We start from the raw sequence: 20,135 nt of genomic DNA on the forward strand, positions 1-20,135 counted from the left end.
ACAAGGCTTGGTAAAAACTTGAATAGCCAGTTTCTGGAGGCTTCCTGGGCTGGGGAATATACCGAAGTGTTGGGACGGTGGTATGCCCAGAGAGGACAGAGCAGCTCTGCACCCTCCCTGACCCCACCACCACCCTATGTATCCCTTCACCTGGGTGCTCGTATGTATCCTTTATAATAAGCCAGCAATCCCAAGTACAGAGCTTCCCTGAGTTCTGTGAGTCGTGTTCATGAATCATCAAACCTGAGGGGAGTCCAGAGGAAATCCCGACTGTGAGGTTAGCCAGGCAGAAGTGTGAGGAGCCTGGGGAACCCCACTCGTGGCAAGTGGCTAAAGTGGGGGCAGTCTTGTGGCACTGAGCCCCTCAGCCTCTGGGACCTATGCCAACTCTGAGTAGTTAGTGTCAGAACTGGGTTTAACTGTAGATGTCAGACAACTGATGTGAGAACATAAATGCCTTTGCCATCCCGGGGACAGCTTGAGGGCAGAGGCTTCCTTTGCTTCCTTAGCTGCCCACAGGGCAAGTGGTGGAGGCACTCACACCCCTCTCCTCAACGTGCTGGCTTCCCAGGGCTCATCCGGAGCCTTCCCAGAGAACGGTTATGAACGAGAGATAGCACACCAGATGTGAACCAATTAGCCCCGTGAAAACCAAGGACGGCTTGCAGCTCTAGAGGGGCAGACCTACCATCCACCTCCCACTCACCGCACCAGCCACTGAATGTTCTCTACATAGATGAAAACCAGATTGTACAAGGAATCAGTTTCTCCAAGCAAGCTGTTCTTTAAATTCTTGGCCTTTTTGCTGGGATTCTGTTGTAACCTCTCCACGCCACTGTAAATACCTCTCCCTCGGCTTCTGAATGTAGCCACTGGGAAGCCAGGTGCTCCACACCGAGATGACAGTCTCACCGTGCAAGAGACAGTTCAGAATTTCAGCCTCCTGAGGTCAGCCATCAGCTGACCAGAGTCACGGGCAAGGCACCTGGTGGGCTGCATCGGGGTGAGGCTTTCCTCGGAGACCAGCTCTGCACAGGAAGGGGGTTCGCAGCTCTGGGCCTCTGGGGGTGTCTGCGTGGCCTGTCTTTACTTACATTCTCAGTTGTGAAATATGGCCAACGAACCTCCCGGCCTCTGAGGACCACCTGCTTTCTTCTCCAAATGCAATAGCCCTTTGAAGGAGTTTTCCAGGGTTCAATTCCAAGGTCTCAAGTGATTCTAGGCAGGGACAGCTTCCGAATGCCACACAAGGTGTCAAAAGGAAAATTCCATCACTCCTGCTTTCGCCAAGGCTGCCCCTTTCTCTCCCGCTCTGAAAGGGGCTGCTCTATCTGGGGCTTCCCAGAGCCAGAACGTTCATCAGGCCGTGGCTCCCTTGTGCTGACTCATTATTACAAAGCCCTTCCCTGTCCATTTCACACAGGTTTCCCCATTAAGTAGGGCTTGTACCCATTCAATTATCTGCTGCATAATTAAATGTGTGTGCTCCTGTAATGCCTTCCCCAAGCCTGGAAAGAAGCCATGACTCAACCTTCCCCACTGAGTTACAGTTGGGTGCAAACACCCAGACAGATCTCGAGGCTGCATGTGGTCAAGCCACCTCTGGAGGCCGAGGCCAACACCCGACCCCTGACTTCGGAAGGAATTTTTCCAGCTTTAGTTTCTGCAGGGAACAATCATCTGTTCAGGTTCAAGGTCCACTTCTACCATTTGCACAGGTGTGAGCACAGGTCGGGGAAGCAGTCTGGACCACTCGCCAGCCCCACACCACCGAGGGCAGTATTTAGGAGGGGTGGGATTTAGGAAGGATGTTAGACTGGGTGTTGCTCTACAGACAGTCGACTCGTGTTAGTGAGGTGGTGACCACAGGGGGTATCCAGAGATTTCTAGGCTCTGCCACCTCCCTTCCAGGACCAGGTCTTAGGACCTGGACAGCAAGAAGCAACCAGGGTGGGCTCTCAGCTCCATATGGATTCCAGTGGCCCAGGAGCTCCTAAAGGGGATGGCGATTCCTGATGACTTTCAGAGGCCCCATCCATGACGCTCATGGTTGACAGCCATGCAGGTCCCCTCAAGCCAGCCACACCGGCTCCTGAGCGGCCGTTTATCCCTCCTACCCAGCAGCAGAACACAGGAAAGAGGTCTTCTGCCCGTGTGGGGCAACAAAGCCAGGTGATTCGCTAACAGCTCAGACTTTAGATTTTTAGGTGGGAATTCCCTCCGGGGAAGAGGACTTATAGAATTATTCCTCTTCCCAGAACCAAAGGCAGGGAGGGGTGCCTGGAGGAGACCCAGACACATTCAACTTTTTACCACGGAGACGGGGAGAACGACCACACTGACTACAGTCTCAGGGGGCGTTCTTAGAGCGGTTTCTGCTGGTTCTGTAGGTACAGAAGAAACACACATGGGAATGTGTGCATGCACTTGATGTGGCCACAGGACATCAAAACCACTGCTCCTGGTGAAACGGACGCATGGGGGAGAAGTTTAGTCCAGTTCGGGGTGTGAGCAGAAATAAGGCCCAGTGATAGAATCATCTAGAGGCAGGGCAGGGTGGCCAGGCAGCTGAGGCTGAGCAGGCGGGATCCCTGTGGTTCCCCTATGGGTACTCCTGAAAAGCTGACTCAGGGTAGTGCACACAGTTGCCCTCAGGGTGTCCCTTTGCAACATGGTCACCTTCTCCCATGGTTCTGGTGCTTGCGTCTAAATGGTGACGACCACGTGCTGGCATATGCTTTGCCCCTCCACCTTGAACGTCCCCCACCCTATTCTCCACCGGCTGACCCCTTTCCATCTTCCCATCACCTTCCGCTCCAAGCTTCGCTGGGTTTCTTCTTCTTTGCCCATCGCTAGACCCTTTGTTCACCCTCATCACGGCACTGAGCATACAGATTAAACAGGGTGGTTTACTCCCACTACAGTCTCAATTTTTGGATACTTTTGGAGTTGTAAATTCCTTCCCTCAGGAACCACGCTTATGCAGAAACCTGGGGTTCAAGGTAAATACTTCTAACTGGATCAAAGGAGGGTTTTGTATAAATATATTTTTTTTCTCTTGTCAAACCAGGACACTTTCATTACTGAGAACCTATGTTAAAATATAGACGTGCAGGTTCAAAAATGATTTAAAACTTGTAAAAAAAAATTTATGGGGGCTTCAAGACATATTGCTTTCTTCTGTCTTTTATGCCCGAGTTTACTGCTATGATTACATATCACTGTGGCTTAGCCTTGGGAACCCTGCTTGAGGAAGAAACAGAGGGAGCTGTGATTTTTCCTGAGATGAGCCACATGTAAGTGACAGAGCCAAAGGGCTGTGCGATTTCTCTCCTCATCCCCAACCCTGCTGCCCATCATTCAAAACGAATAAACCATGCAGTTTACGCCACAGACTGACTCACCCCAGACTCTTACAAAAAGTTCTAGTAAAACTCTGTGTCATCTAAAGGACACATGGTACAGATGCCTTTATATGAAATGTCCAGAAGAGGTAAATCCATAGAGTCAGAAAGCAGACAGGTAGGTGTCCAGGGCTGAGGGCAGGGGGAATGGGGAGCAGCTGCTCAAAAGGCAGGGGGTATCTTTTCGGGGTGGCACAAATGTTCTGGAATTAGACAGTAGTGATAGTTGCACACCGTTGTGAATGGACCACAAGCCTTTAAGACGGTGAATCTTATGTTACATAAATCTTATCACAGTAAGCAAAAAACCAAAAGTGGCTGTCTTACCTTCCTTCCAAAAGTACACTAAAAAATGTTCAAACTGTTTCATAATCACAACACTGAGGACTGGAAAAGATCATCATTTATAAAGTTGGGGACCATCTCGGCCCCACTGGTCATAGGAGACCTATGTTGTTTGGGTTTGTCGTGGATGACAGATTCCAGTTCAAAAACCTCTCTGGAGCTGTTCAGTAAAAATGTTCTCAGAGAACACTCAAGCACATTCAAGGCAAGGATAAATCACACGGATGCCGCACGGACAGACCTTTCCGAGACAGAGGGACAGCCACAAGACTCCAAAAGCAGATCACCCAGAGAATGAGGTTCAACATTTAGGCAAGAAGAATCATTTTGATTATTGAATTTGAAGATCTGATACCTTTGAAATGAAACACTACACAAACTCTGCTGAAATAAGAAATACTTTCGGGTTTTTTTTTTTTTTTTTATGGATTATTCATTTTGAAAAGAACTGTATGGTCCCAGGGAGACAAAGTATAAAGACAGTTTGCTAGCTTAATGCAACCAAATCTGATTTGGGAATTATTATGAGGGGTTATTTAGTGCAGTTCTACATATTTTGTTTGTGATACAAATACACATATACATATATAGCTCAGGTATATATGTATGTATAAATACGTTTATTTCCTGTGCAAATCACTCTGTATTTCTTCTTTCCATAAGTCTAATACTGAATTAGGATGATGCAAAGGCCCTCAGGGTGTTGGGCTAACCCGTGAAAGGGCCAAACACTGCAGAAAGAAAATGATTACACACACACACACACACACACACACAGGATTTTCTTAGTTATGGAAAATTAAGTAGGCACAACTGATTGCTCTGAGCCGGCAGGAAAACTTGGGCAACTAGCATAGGTCTGGACAACCATGGAAAGCCCACAGCAAGGACCACATCGTGACCAGCCACCAGAGAGTCAGGATGGTACACTTACCGAGAGCGTCCACTGGCGGGGGGCGCACGGTGACAAAGTGCAGGATACACAATTGACACAAAAAGGAAAATAATAAAGTCAAACTGGTATTCGAGCAGCAGGCTTACCCTTCTTTCATGTGTTAAACAGTCCGAGGCTGGCCACCGAATTTTGTTTTAGGGCAATTAAACCCACCTCCACCAACAGCCGTGTGCCCAGGTTCCCTTCCCTGACTCACTCATATTCTTTCCTTCACATCTAAACAGAAATCTTCCTACTTAGTAAGCAGCACCTCTAGAGAGGACAGTACGGCTCCTAAGAAGAGAGATGACTATATTCCCAAAAGAAGCCAATTAAGGTATCAAGAAAATCCTTCAAGTATAATTTATTATAACTTGCAAAGTAATTAGAGAAACCCAAGGAAGAAAACTTAAGCTAAGGTGAAAATAAAAAAAAAAAAGTTAACATTTTAGCTTAACAGCAAATACCACATTAGTCTGGAATTCTGTGAGTCTGTTAGGTTTATAGTATTTGCTTTGCAGGGTCTGGCTGAAAAGGATAGATTGGTATCTATCTGTAGAATCTGTAGAAAGGTCAGGCTCAAGGGTTAATCCAGCAAAATGTTCCAGTCTCAGCGCTCCCAAAGAAAGTCCCTGATAAGCTTTTAGTAGTTACAGATTGAAACAGAAGGTTTTACCATAATTAATTTTTAAATTTAAATTAAGAGTAACATGGGAGTTAAAGGAGAAGGTTGCTGACTTCGTGCAGTACAGCGGCAGAAGCAGGCAAATGCTGTAAAATGTTTCCCACACCCAGTCCACACGCGCTTCGCCCGTGAAGGTACCGCCGACCCCAGGACCCCAAAGGGCCATGAGCTGACATCAAACAGCAGGGCTTAATGGGGACTCATGAGAGGCCTTTCAGAACGTGGGCTACTAGGCCAGCTCCACACCATGTCCCTGCCTTCCTGCTGCCTGTGTCTTCTCCCCATCAGCTGTCCATAAGGCTGGCTCTGCCTGTGTCCCAACCCCGGACACCAGCCTGGAACTTCCCAGAGGGCAGGTACCGGTAGCCCCCAACATCTGCCTGGAGTTTACTCCTGGTAGGTGTTCAATAAACCTGCCTTCCAAAAACTGGGTACATTCACCCACAGCTGGAGCATCTGTCAAGTTGGTTTTTTTCTACATGTTTATTTATTTATTTTTGACGGGAGGGGGAGGGGCAGAGAGAGAGGGAGATAGAGAATCCCAAGCAGGCTCCATGCTGTCAGCATAAAGCGTGTCGCAGGGCTCGAACTGACGAACCGTGAGATCATCACCCAAGCCGAAATCACGAGTTAGGCACTTAACCAGCTGAGCCACCCAGGTGCCCCTGCCAAGTTGTTTTAAAATGGTTTTGAGGTACGCCTGGGTGGCTCAGTTGGTTGAGTCCAATTCTTGGTTTTGGCCCAGGTCTTGATCCCAGGGTCATGGGATCAAGCCCAGAGTTGGGCTCCGCAGTAAGCTTGGAGCCTGCTTAAGATTCTCCCTCTCTCTCTCTCTCTCTCTCTCTCTCTCTCTCTCTCTCTCTGTCTCAGCCCCTCTCCCTTGCTCACCATGCTCTCCCTCAGATAATAAAATAATAAAAATCTTAAAAAATAAAACATCTAAAACAAAATGAAATGGTTTTGAAATTAAATCTAGCCAAATCTACCAAAAAACATTCAAAGTTTTTTTGATGGTAATATTTAAATACCTTTAGATTATAAATTACCACTCTATATTACAGTAAAAAAAAAAAAGAGTCAAATAAAGCATGTGACAAAAGGTGATTATCTGCAGAGTGAAAATTAAGGTAAATTAGTCACATACAAAAATTACACCCCAGGGGCACCTGGGTGTTTCAGTCAGTTAAGCATCCAACTTTGGCTCAGGTCATGATATTGTGGTTTGTGGGTTTGAGCCCTGCATCCAGCTCTGTGCTGACAGCTTGGAGCCTGGAGCCTGCTTTGGATTCTGTGTCTCCCTCTCTGTCTGCCCCTCCACCGCTCACTCTCACAGTCTCTCTCGGTCTCTCAAAAATAAATAAATGTTAAAAAAAAAATTGCACCCCATATGTGTCTGCCTATGTCAAAGGCAGTGCTACAACCATGCTTAAGTTAAATGCACAAAGGAATTTGAAATTTTGAAAAAAAGAGTCAGAAGGATTTTTAGATCAAAGATCACAGTTTTTTTAAAAAGGCACGGCAGAATGCTGCTTGGTGATCTCCTGAAAACACATTAAAAGGTAAGTGATTATTTGGTTATCAGACTCAGTTCTATCAGGACAAAAAAAAATGTATCCAAAGCACGTGTCTATCCCAACATATGGTGTAAATCTCAGAAGGAACTACTAACACTTTATAAGCCAAGAGTCCAGGAAGGGACCACTTGAGGGAGATGATGCAGATGCCTCTATAAGAGTTCTGGCAGAAAAGGGAAACTACCGGTAACCAGACCCAAAAATTAACTCAAAGCCTCAGATAACCAGATTTCTTCTGGCCCTTGTAGCATTCCCGCTCCATTCTCAGGCTACCCATCTTCCAGGAGAGCGCTCCATTCTAAACAGTCAGAATGACGACTCTGGTACCTTCTAGAAGGTTCCATTCACCCCAGAAATACACAAATGCGTGCACTCAGGTCAAATAAAATGCACTTATATATTGTAGAAAAAAAATTATAAAGGATAGAAATAAAAACTGCTTTCTGGTTGTACTCTGGAGTAACTAGAAAATCATCTGGAACATTCCAAGCTACTGATCTGACTTGGCTCATAGATATTACACCACCATGGCCACCTTGTCTGGAAGGACATGGTGCCTGACACCACCAGGTACATGGCTAGGGGCTGAGGGATGGATGCTTCAGAAACCCTTGGTCAGAGCCTCCACTCTCTACCTTCAGGCCCAAGGGCCCCATGAAGCCCCACAACCAATGCCAATTATTCTGAATCCCAGGACCAGAAGCATCTATCTCTTCATGTTACCCAGTCCAGCACCCTGGGTGTCCTGAAACTTTCTACCGGGTGCCTAGAAGGGGAGCTCATTATCCTCTCCAGGCAGCCCGAGCCAGTGCTGGGCAAGTCTAGTTGCCAGAAACTTCCTTTTGTGTTGCACTGTAATCAACCCATCAGGCTTTCTCCGTAGGTCCAAATTCTGCTAATTGGACAATGCCAGGGACTTTGAGTGACAGATGAAGACTAGTTCAGCCTCCATGGAACATTCAGATAAAAGGATTATCACCGCAGCCAAGAACTTAAGGCCTCTGGAAAGACAGCTCTGGAACAGCTCCTTTTTAATTCCCTCATCCTCATCACCAAACTCCCAAACCTTTCCCGAGCTGGAAGTATCTTCCCTGGACCTTCCTTCCAAATCCCTTCTATCTCAAAGTTGCTAAGCTGTCAACTACATGGAATTCGGTTCCAACCTGTTCTTCCATGGGACCCCAGATTCAATGGAAGTGGATGACTGGCTGTTTTACTTATGAACATTGACCTCTGGACACACTAAAATGTTACTGGCCACAAACCCCATTCCTTGTCCAACACTAGCTCCCTGGTGCACTAAGAAGATACAATGTACATTTGAGAAGCACTGAGACCAAGAACACACATCCAAAACTAACAACTGAGGCCAATACTAACAGAACATCTGATTATGAGTGAAAACTCTCCTGCCTTGGGGCGCCTCAGTCGGTTAAGCGTCCGACTTCAGCTCAGGTCATGATCTCACAGGTCATGGGTTCAAAAGCCCACGTCGAGTTCTGTGCTGACAGCTCGGAGCCTGGAGCCTGCTTTGAATTCTGTGTCTCCCTCTCTACCTCTCCCCGACTCATGCTCTGTCTCTCTTTCTCTCAAAAAAAAAAAAAAAAAAAAAAGAGAAAAAAAAAGAAAAAGAAAAAGAAAAAGAAAAAGAAAAAGAAAAAGAAAAAGAAAAAGAAAAAAAAATTTAAATTCTCCTGCCTTTATCTTGAAATGGTCTTATGGTTTTTCACAAGAACTAGGAGGGCATTTTTTAAAAATGTCCAAGCTTTGGGGCGCCTGGGTGGCGCAGTCGGTTAAGCGTCCGACTTCAGCCAGGTCACGATCTCGCGGCCCGTGAGTTCGAGCCCCGCGTCAGGCTCTGGGCTGATGGCTCAGAGCCTGGAGCCTGTTTCCGATTCTGTGTCTCCCTCTCTCTCTGCCCCTCCCCCGTTCATGCTCTGTCTCTCTCTGTCCCAAAAATAAATAAATGTTGAAAAAAAAAAATTAAAAAAAAAAATGTCCAAGCTTTAAAACTTTGCCCAGTCCTCACCCCACTGTCCACCAAACTACTCCATCTCCCCAAATATATTTTCCTCAAATACCAAATGAGAACCTCTCATTTAAGGAAAAGAGGAAATTTGGTTTGGGGGATTTCTACCTAAAAATTTTCCCAAACAAACACTAAGCACAGAGCAGCCTCAGGGGAAAAACAAAACATTTCATCAGTTGTGAGACAACAACTTCAAAAACTTGTTATCAAGAAGAACAGTCTGGAAAGAATGTCACCTTCTCAAGTTTGAGTCCCTACATTCTGGGTCTCAGTAAAACATCACAAATGCCTGCAAAGTGGATGTAGCTAGATTTTTCTGTGCACATTCGAAGTCCACGCTGGAAGAGCAGAGTTGGGTCTCGTATCTGACAGCGGGCCAGCTGGTGGAGGACAGTCAGCAGGGAGGTGGGCAGACAGCCACGAGGCACCAGGCTGGTTTCCCCTAGGGAGCCCCCAGACTCACGAACACCCTGAAAAATCTCTCTGTACAACAACAGCTCCCAGCTTCCCACTGCAGCCGTTTCTAACATTCTCACAAGACTTAATAAAGGGTTTCGGAGATTATAGGCTGTGAAGGATGGAGGAGAAAATGACATAATTTCTGTAATAATTACTAGAGGACATTTGCATGAAGGCTTTTATGTGTTATCCCAAGGCTTCCAAGAAATTTATAGGTTTCATTACAACGCACAATAGGGCACGGAAACTGTCAAATTTTGGAGACAAAGGTGGGGGGAGGGAACAAGTCAAGCACAACTTTGCAAGGGCCTCAAATTAATAGATATTCTGCACTTGAGAACTTTAATTCAGATGGATTCTATTTGCTCCTGTTCTCCAGGGCTGTCACAGGCAAGGAAGTCTGAATTGAATGCTTTCTGCTTCAAAGACAAATCAAGCACATGTTCATTTCCCCAAAGTAACACTATGCATAGCAGAATTTGTAGAGTTACCTTTTTTTGCTTTCTTCTGCAGTTTCAGCGTATCTGAGGACTTCTTTTTTATCTCTTGGCGGGCTTTTTTATACTCTAAGAGAAAGCAGAATTATTGAATAATTTTACCACCTTGCTCAACAGAAAATCTTTTAGGAACAACCATTACTCTCATCACAGAAAGAATGAACAATGATACGCAATAAACAGCTTAATCAGGGTACTATATGGTAAAAATCTCCTGCTGAAGGGGTTATTAACATGAAAACCAACAAAATGCACCATGGTCTTTTCCTGATAGAATTCACTCATATCAGCTGTGAGGAAAGACATCATTTGGGAATACTTTACTAAATGTGAAAAATCCACAATTTCTCAGCTCGTGTCAGGAAATTGAAGAATAGGATTTGCTTTCCCAAGGCCCCCAGTTTGCAGTGCTCTGCTCAAAAAAGAACCCATGTAGCAAACCACTGGCCAGATGTTACCATTCAGAGAAGAGCACTGAAGACTATAGCCTGAGAAATCAGACGGTGTCGGGGGGAGAAACTGCGAAACGCCCAGCTGCCTTAGCCTCATTCTCACATCAACACCAAGGCCGGCACCAGACCCCCCGGAGGAGGGGTCGGCCCACAAACACCACACTTCCCCTGACAACCACCTCCGCTTCCCCTACGGGTCTACACCTATTCCTGGATTTCTCATTTCTGTTGCTGGCACCTCCATCACCCAGATTCAAACATCTGAAATGACAGCTGCCTCTGACACTACTCTCCTTTGCTGCCCTGGTATGCATCCAATTGATTGCCAACTGCTCCAGTTCCCTTGCAGCCTTCCCCGATGCCTCCCTCCCTGCTGGTGCCATGCCACCAATCAGACACCTCAGTCACGTGCTCATGCGATCCACTGTTAGCCAACCCTTTCATTCTGGTTCACTCCCCTCAGATCCACTCACGTGCTTTCTCTCCCCGACACTTTACTGCAGTTATGAGCCTCCCAGCAATGAATGGCTCCTGCCCCTGCCATGATGCCAGCACCCCCACCCATGGGTTCCAGGAAGACCGGCTTGGGAGGTGTCTGTCTGGACCACTCTGCCCCCAGCGGCTGGCACACGAGGGACTGGGACATGTTTGTTGAAGCATTTCCAAAGAAGGCAGCAGTTCTAGGGGTGCCTGGGTGGCTCAGTCGGTTAAGCGTCCAACTTTGGCTCAGGTCATGATCTCGTGGTTCACAGGTTCGAGCCCTGTGTCAGGCTCTGTGCTGACAGCTTAGAGCCTGGAGCCTGCTTCAGACTCTGCGTCTCCCTCTCGCTCTGCCCCTCCCCTGCTCTCTCACACTCTCTCTCTCTCTCTCAAAAATAAAGAAAAACATTTAAAAAAAATTAAAAAAAAAAAAAAAAAGAAGGTGGCAGTTCTGGACAGCAGCCTGAAGGATAGCTTGTATCATTAAAAGTTTGGTTTTCAAGATGTGTTGTGATGCCTGAAGTATGAATCTTTGGCAATTCACATTTAATTTACCTGATCGCAATTAATACCACCAACAATCTGGGCTCTCAGCCACGGGGGCATGTTTCATGGGATCACTTTTGACTCCTTATTCTCCAACACAGAAATGCCTCCAGGAGACATGGGAACAGAGTGGGCCCTTAGGATGACACCAGCCGGCAATACCTGTGCCTCTGCTCGGAACACGTGTACTACTATGCAGAGGACAGCTTGCCCCCCTGTACCTTTTGCGTGGTCTTTATCCAGCTGGTTAGCCACTTTCTTCCATTCTTCCATCTGTTCTTGAAGCGGGTTTATCAGACAATCAATTAAAGCGCTTTCACCAAAAAGAAAGAAGAAATTAGATACATTCTGTTGTCAAGATTTACACTTAGCTGTCAAAACTACCTAAATCAAGGATTTCATGATACAAGACAAGGCAGTATACTAAGCCCAAGTTCACATCCAAATCCCTCCATTTCGTAACAACCTTATTCTCAGAACGCTCTCCAGAGACTGTTAGGAAGCCATAAGCATGACTGGTTGGAGCAACATCTCGTCTTGTTTCCCCTGCTTATCTTCTGACTCTTGTATTAACGAGCACGGATGCAGACCAGCGGGGTCACCCCTCTGGCTGCACAACAGAAGCACCTGGAGAGCTTTAAAAAGGTAAGGACGCCAGGGCTGCACCCCATACCTAAAGCCTGGCATACACTTAGAGGGTGGGACCCCGTTATTACTAATTTTTAAAAAGCCAGGGGTGCCTGGATGACTCAGTTAAGCAATCTGACTCCTGATTTGGGCTCAGGTCATGATCTCATGGTTCGTGGGTTCGAGCCCCACATCTGGCTCTGTACTGACAGTCTGGAGTCTGCTCTCCCTCTCTCTCTACCCCACCCCTGCCCGCATACTCTCTCTCTCAAAATAAATACATTTTATATATATATATATATATATATATATATATATATACACACACACACACACACACATATGTATATATATATTTGTATATATACACATATACATATGTATATACATATATGTATACATGTATATGTGTGTGTATATATATGTATATATATATGTATATATATATATACACATACATACATACATATATAAAAGAGCCACATGAGTCTGATGTGCATTCAGGATTATGGTCATGACTGTAGGCTAATTGTGGACAGCCTGGAGAAAGAAAAGCTGAATGATGAGCTCTTGGATCAGAGGGTATCCCCAGGGACTCCCTGTATTTTGTGCAGGGTCCCAAACAGATCACACATAAGCACGTGGAAAGGCAGCTCCCCACCCAGAGGAACCATGCAAGGCATGGACCCCCGAGGTTTTTGTCTGTGTAATGGAAGGAAAATGGACACATTCTGACATTTACAGAGATCCTGTAGGAAAATTAGAAAGTGCCCATAAATTGCTTGAATTGCACTGATGAGACGTACTAAGAAGGTGTTCTCAGACTGCCTTTTGATCACAGAGCCTCCTGAAAACCTTCAAGTTCTCGGTACAGTTCCCTCCTTTCCTCAGCAGGGTCTACGTGGCACTCCCCCCTTCATACACACTCCCTCCAGCCATCAACACAGCTCACTCCCTTATTTCTTCCAGGTGTCTATTCAGATCTCTCTCTGGAATACACTCGCTCCCTAACCACCCAGGGTCGAATGGCCGCCACTCGTCTCCTCTCCGTGTGCCTCCCCTGGTGGCATTCAGCAGCCCCTGACGTCATGTCATGTGTACATAGTGCCCAGAGCGTAAGTCCCATGAGAACAGGACATGGTCCTATTCAGTGCTACACCCCACACTCCCTAACTAAGATAGTGCCTGGCACACAGTAGATGCTCAATAAATCATGGTCGTTGAATTGGTGTCCCCTCATGACTCAAATGTGCAGGCCACAGGCTTGCAAATAAACCCGGGAGACAAGTGTGAGAGGAGGTGCTGCATGGTCTGGGGAGCACCACCCAGGAGCCAGCAGGAGGGAAGGCAGGCAGATGTCATCACCTGCTATCCAGGCACTTGCTGCTGGAAATGTGTAGATGTTTCATTAATTTTCACAAGAACCCTTTAGAGACCATTATCCCCATTTTATAGTAGCTATGATTCCTGCATGATTCCAGCGCCTGAACGGCCAGTCCAGGGCTCAAACCCAGGCCTGGCCATCTCCAAGACCAGGCACTTCCCAGAATATTCTGCCACCTCCCACAGTGGCCCAGCCAGGGGGGTCAGAGGCATCTCACTTGGGCGTATCTGTAAAGCAGAATGCTATCCGTAAAGCAGAATGGTATGAGAGTGCTGAATTCTGCCCATCTTCTTGGAAGAATGCCCCCCTCCCTCCCACTGACTGGAACACGGGTGACTCCACATCCTGGTGCCAGCCGTTGCCATTTCCACCCATGCTGGCAGCGCGGGGCGCCCGATCGCTCCTGCTGTCCTCCATGGAGGGTGGACCCACAGCTGCTCCTGTAGGGGGCGGCTGCACCGTTCTTCCACCAGCGGAGGGCGAGCAGAGACACACAGGAGCACAGAGAAGACCCCCCAAAGTGGGGTGCAGGATCCACGAGGGCAGGGACCCAGGCAGGCTGGTTGTCCACCACATTCCCCGCACCCAGGCCAGCGCTGGCATGCAGCGGGCGACCAACGAATACTCGTTCAATGAGCGAGCAGAGCGATGGGCAGTGGGGATTTCGATGCTACGGGGAGATGATTGCTGCTCCGGGTGGGCAGGCGAGTCACTGCCTCCTTAACCTGAAACCAGCAAGGGCACATGCGATCGGGGCAGGATATGCTCCTCACCTCGAAAACTGCCTCAGCTTGGCTTCTATGCTTCTGTGCCTCATGCACATCCTCGTCAGGGCAGAACCGATCTCCCTGGTACCACCTGAAACAGAAACACACGCAAAGTTGAGGGCAGGAGACACACTGGAATCATTGAAATCTTTAAAAAAAATTTTTTTAAGTTTATTTATTTTGAGAGAAACAGTGCCAGTGGGGGGAGGGACAGAGAGAGAGAGAGAGAGAGAGAGAGAGAGAGAGAGAGAGAATCCCAAGCAGGCTCCGCACCGTCAGCACAGAGCCTGATGCAGGGCTCGTTCCCACAAATCATGAGATCATGACCTGAGCTGAAACTGAGAGTCAGACGCTTAACCGACTGAGCCACCCAGGTGCCCCAGAATCACTGAACTCTTGAAAAGAGAATGAAATAATTTGAAAACAAGTCATATTTCACCATGTGATAAAACCCAAGCCACTGCTTCTCACCACGCATGTGTGCGCGCGCACACACACACACACACACACACACACACAGGGTGACACATTTTCCTACAATCACCAAAATAGAAGTTACTTTTACTGTATGCAATGCCCAGTAACATTTTATACTCTATCTGATTTTCTTTAAATGCCGTGACCCAGAAATTGGTTTTACAACCCACTACCGGATCATGACCTACAATCTGAAAAACACTTCCCAAGGAAAATGATCAAAATAGTATCCTGACTTTCAAGGAAAAGCTGTTGTTTTGTTCTGTTTTCCACTTCTGGCAAAATAACCCTCTTCACGTTATTTAGAACAGCTAACAAGGCTACTCCGGCTAATTGTTTCAAGATACATATTCTAGAATACGAGTAATTCGGAGACTAGCAAGGCCAAAGCAAAACGAAACAAGGGAGCATTTTCTGAGGGGGTTGGGCAGCACTAGTGAAAGGGGGTCCCGCACTGAACAAATGTCAATGTAAGCTGTAATTCAGTTTGATTTTCCCGAAATTCTGGTCACGTTGCTCCCTTTAGGCACACCCTCTTTAAGACTATTTGTGAAGTGCCCTTCCTGCCCCCTCCAAGAAACAATGCCCGAATCAGCACTTACTTGGGCGTGGGGAGCGCATCACAACTACAGATGGGAATTCTGCACCAAGCACTGGAAAAGCTCAATTATAAATGTTATGAAAACATTGGGGCTCATGAAATCGGGGGGGGGGGGGGTAGAATGTCACATGAAGCACTATTTTTCACAGACAAGGCCTTCAAGGGAAAGCTGTGGGCATTTATGGTAGGTTTAACGAAGCCAAGTTAATGGGAAATAAATTCCCTCCCTTATTAGTGCTGGTGATGTTATTATGGTTCGTATCTCCCCCTCTGCCTTCTCTTCTAGAAAGGTCAATGTGCTATTTCAGTTCCTCTTATTTGCCATTTTATTCTGCAAAACTAGCAGGTTTTCCAGAACCAAATAAATTAGTGTTAATAGTAATAAGTATTCAATATGAATATTTCTATATTTTAGTCTGAAAAGAGAAGTCTTCTAGAACAATTCTCCCACTCCTCTAAAACAGGGTTTCTCAGGGGCGCCTGGGTGCCTCAGTTGGTTAAGTGTCTGACTCTTGGTTTCAGTCAGATCATGATCTCATGATTCGTGGGATCGAGCCCTGCATCAGGCTCTGTGCTGACAGTGCGGAGCCTGCTTGGGATTCATTCATTCATTCATTCATTCATTCATGCATTCTCTCTCTCTCTCAAAATAAGCAAGCTTAGGGGCGCCTGGGTGGCGCAGTCGGTTAAGCGTCCGACTTCAGCCAGGTCACGATCTCGCGGTCCGGGAGTTCGAGCCCCGCGTCGGGCTCTGGGCTGATGGCTCAGAGCCTGGAGCCTGTTTCCGATTCTGTGTCTCCCTCTCTCTCTGCCCCTCCCCCGTTCGTGCTCTGTCTCTCTCTGTCCCAAAAATAAATAAAACATTGAAAAAAAATTTTTTTTAAAAAATAAGCAAGCTTAAAAAAAAAAAAACTCACAGGGTTTCTCAGCCTGAAGACTACCCACGTGTCAGTCAGATGATTCTTTGTTGGGGGGGGGGGTTATCCTGTACATTGTAGCATGTTTAGCGTATCCCTGGCCTTGACCTTCCACAAATCAGTAGCAGCCCCCAATTTTGTGACATCTAGACATGTCTCCAGACAGTACAGTGTTCCCTGGGGAGCAAAATCCCAGTTGAGAAGAAGCACTGCTGTTAAGAGAACCTGAGCAAGACCTAAAGGTCACCGGAGGCTGACTTTTTAAATGGCCGAAAGTCTTGGTAAAATGTTGCCCTTCAGCCGCTGGCACCTGCAGCCACTCTGGAGTTAGAAACCACCTGGGCATCCCCATCTACTGCAGCTCACCATGCTCCACCCGGGAAAACCAGTAGAGGGCGCTGTTTGCATGCGCACCACTTGCCTCCTGGGCTCTCTACAGGTTCTCCTAAGCCTTTATTGCTTATAAGCAGGGACGAGGAACACTTTATCCCCGGGGAAATATCTCCTATTTTTCCTGGGCCTTCATTTGACTCAAAGTTAATAACCCGGCCATGCAAGGAAACTGGCACACTCATTCACTGCTGGAAGGAGTGTAAACGAGTACTTTTCTGGAGGAGAATTTGGCCGCGTCTATCCAGAAAAGCCTTCAAGACAAGTCCCCTGTTTGACCTGGCAATCCTACTTCTAGAAATTTAACCAGAGAAAACAATCAAGGACGAGAGCAAATCCCCACCTATGAGGACAGTCATCGAAATGGTGTTGACGACAAGAAAACCTGGAAGCAAAATCTCATTGTAGGGAGCAGGGCAAATAAAGCATGGAGCACAGACGTACCCTGTCGTAGCATGTAGTTACCTGAAATGCAGGACGGCGGTGTTTAAGGTCGTGGGAAGGTATGGCATCCGTATAGAGCTTAGGCTGTGCCAGGCCCTGGGGTAAGCGCTGTGCACACATGAACTCATTCAATCCTGCAAAATCCTGGTTGTGCTAGTATGATCACCCCCGTTTCCATCAGTGTCTTGTGGAATTTGTCCAGGGTCGCGCTGTCAGTAAGTGGGATTCCAACCGAGACTCAAGTTCCAGAGCCTATGCGTTTAACCACCCGGCACACGGCATTTACTACAGACCCAGGAAGGTAGGCAGGGGCAGGACAGAGAGCCTAGAATGAATCCCGCTGAATTTACTTAGCGACACGCTATTATGGGTGTTAGGCCCTTAAAGCCCCGCTCTCAAATTCTGGTTCTGGACCCTAGAAATGTCGAACTGGTCCCAGAGGACTGAGCTCCAATCCTTGCTAGGCTAACACTGAGAGCTAAGTGGTGGGCCGCTGCCTCACTGACAACCCATGCCTCAGTTTCCTCAAGGTTGATTTCTAGGCTTGGAAATGATCGCCTCAAGGTTGGTTCCCTCACCCCATTTCTCTGCTCCATTCTTTCTCTCACCTTCCCAGACATTTTCCATGGACGGCCACCAGTCACGTGTCATCTCCAGGAAAGCCCAATGCTTCCCAGAAACAGCTGACCTACGGTGCGATAACCAGCAGTTTCTAAACATGCTGTCTGTGCTCACCCCCGGGCCCTGCGGCACAGGAAACCCTGAGAGGGGAGGAAATAAAAACCGCAAAGAAAACTTCCAAATGGCAATTGTCTCCGTCCAATTGGCACAGAGCAGATGACATCCTCTGTGGACCCCGGGACCCAGCCGCTGGAGGGACTGCTGATCTAAGCAACATGGGGCACCCTAAAAATAGCTGTGTGTGTGGAGGTGCTTAACATCTTATGCTCTTCCTGACCCTGGCTAAAACTTAAAAAAAAAAAAAAAAATCAGCAAGTTCGAAAGAGCTTTCAGAGGAAACCGGCTGTAGCTACAAAGACAGAGCTGACATGTGGAAGGGCTCTGACTTGACAGTGAGAATATTTATGGAATCAAACGGCTGGGTTGAGACGCTCAGGAGCCTGTGAGTGAGGACAAGCTCTTACTCGCTTCTGTGCTGCCTGTACCCAGCACTGGCGCCGGATGAAGGAACCAACATTTACCATTCTGGGAGCAAATCACCACGCTGGCTCTACCTGGAGGCAGGACCACGGACTGGGTTTGTCTTTTCTTTAATCCATAAATCTTGGTGTGTCTTATAAGTGCACACTATACAATGTCCAACAGCAACAGGAGATTCTTCTCTTAGAAAAGATCTATACTGATGCGAGCTCAATCCGAAGAGAGAATGGTGTATTCGCTTCCTATTGTTTTTGTAATACATTACCACAAACTTACTGACTTAAAGCAACACACATTTATAATCTTATAGTTTTAGAAGTCAGAAGTCCAAAATCTGTTTCACTGGGCTAAGATCAAGGCCTTGGGAGGGCTTCAGTCCTTCCAGAGGCTCTAGGGGAGAATCTGTTCCTTGCCTTTTCCAGTTTCTAGGGGCTGCCTGCATCCCTTGGCTTGTGGTCTCTTCTAATATCTTGAAAGCCAGCTACTTAGCATCTCTTGTCTTCTCTGACCTCTGCACTGTTCTCACGTCTTCTCGGACACTGATTCTCTCCACCTGCTTCCTATAAGAATCCTTGTGATTACACAGACCCAGCTGGAGAATCCAGGATAATCTCCCTGTCTCACGATCCTTAACTGAATCACATCTGCAAAGTCCTTTTGCCTCACACTGTGGTAACATAGTCACAGGCTCCAGGGGCGAAGATGTAGACATCTTTGGGGCGGCATTACCCTGCCTACCAGCACTGCATAAGAGCTGCTCATTTGGAGAGTGCAGAGGGGCAACGCGTGTCTCACCAGAGCCTATGAATTGTCAGCTGGTTAAGTCTGGGCCAATGATCTAATTCCACCCCCACCCCCCACTCCCGGCAGTGGCTGGTCTAGGGATGGGACGAGGAGGAGAGGTTGGAGAGGTTGTCGTAGAAGCCTATGGGGAAAAGACCCTGATCTGAACATCAACACAACAAAGAGACACCACAGGATGTAAACAGAAGCAGGGTGCCCAGTTACTGCAGTCACCTATCATCATGGCCATGGGGACACCTGCCTCAGAATGAGACCCATCCTCTGAAACTAACACACACAGCCTGGTCTTCCTCTGGACCCAGAGCTCCTGTTCTGTAAGAGCATACATCTCCTTTTTTTTTTTTTAATGTTTATTTTTGAGAGACAGTGTGCATGAGCAAGGGAGGGACAGAGAAAGTGGGGGACAGAGGATCCAAAGCGGGCTCTGAGCTAACAGCAGACAGCCTGACATGGGGCTCGAACTCACAAACCGTGATGAGATCACGACCTGAGCTGAAGTCAGACACTTAACGGACTGAGCCACCCAGGTGCCCCACATCTCCTTATTTTTAAAGCCACTTTGATTTGGTTTTGTTTCTCACCAGTTGAAAGGAGAAGAGAGCAGGGAGCAAGGGCCTCCCGTGCTTCCCCGTAGCACCAGGAAGCAAGCTGCTGCTGAAAGAAATAACGGTCTCCAAGTGGCTGCGGATGTAGATATACTTTATGGCAAAAATCTTAATTCTTTTCCATGTGGTACATGTAAGAGCTTTCTCCTGTAACAAGCAAAGGTTTTTCATAATAAAGTAGCACAAAATCAGTCAGTGATCTAAATTGGATGGATTGCAAAGGAGCCCAACAGTGGAGAAAAAAGAATAGGGTCCAGAGGCTAGACTAGCAAAGTACGAATGTCGGGGCAGAATACTATGTTTTGCACCTGAAGACACTTAAAAATTCCATAAATGTTTGCTGAGTGGTGCACCAGTTTCCTGGGGCTTCCGTAACCAAGCACCCCAAACCAGCGGGCTTAACACAGCCACAACGTCTAGAGGCCAGGAGTCTGATGGGGCCGTGCTCCCCTGGGAACCTGCAAAGGAGAATCCTTCCTGCCTCTTCCCAGCTTCTGGTGGTTCTAGGCAATTCCTGGCTTGTCAAAGCTTCACTCCCGACTGTGTCTTCATT

At 47.3% G+C, this 20,135-nt stretch overlaps 1 protein-coding gene across 10 annotated transcripts in view; it reads right to left on the reverse strand.

The window, feature by feature from the left end:
* The window catches only part of MTSS1 (MTSS I-BAR domain containing 1), a 166,222-nt gene that overhangs the window by 24,820 nt on the left and 121,267 nt on the right, over nucleotides 1–20,135 (reverse strand). For 5 of the 10 annotated variants that reach the window (XM_043601711.1, XM_043601709.1, XM_043601719.1 and 2 more), the window contains exons 4-7: nucleotides 14,190–14,274; nucleotides 11,627–11,718; nucleotides 9,922–9,996; nucleotides 4,684–4,695 (exon numbers count right to left, since the gene is read on the reverse strand). In XM_043601711.1, the coding sequence (XP_043457646.1) occupies nucleotides 4,684–4,695; nucleotides 9,922–9,996; nucleotides 11,627–11,718; nucleotides 14,190–14,274 (264 nt within the window). The remainder of the gene's footprint in view (nucleotides 1–4,683; nucleotides 4,696–9,921; nucleotides 9,997–11,626; nucleotides 11,719–14,189; nucleotides 14,275–20,135) is intronic. The other 5 variants (XM_043601718.1, XM_043601713.1, XM_043601710.1 and 2 more) reach the window with 1 other exon arrangement.

Source organism: Prionailurus bengalensis, chromosome F2, assembly GCF_016509475.1.
Source record: "Prionailurus bengalensis isolate Pbe53 chromosome F2, Fcat_Pben_1.1_paternal_pri, whole genome shotgun sequence".
Taxonomy (NCBI): domain Eukaryota; kingdom Metazoa; phylum Chordata; class Mammalia; order Carnivora; family Felidae; genus Prionailurus; species Prionailurus bengalensis.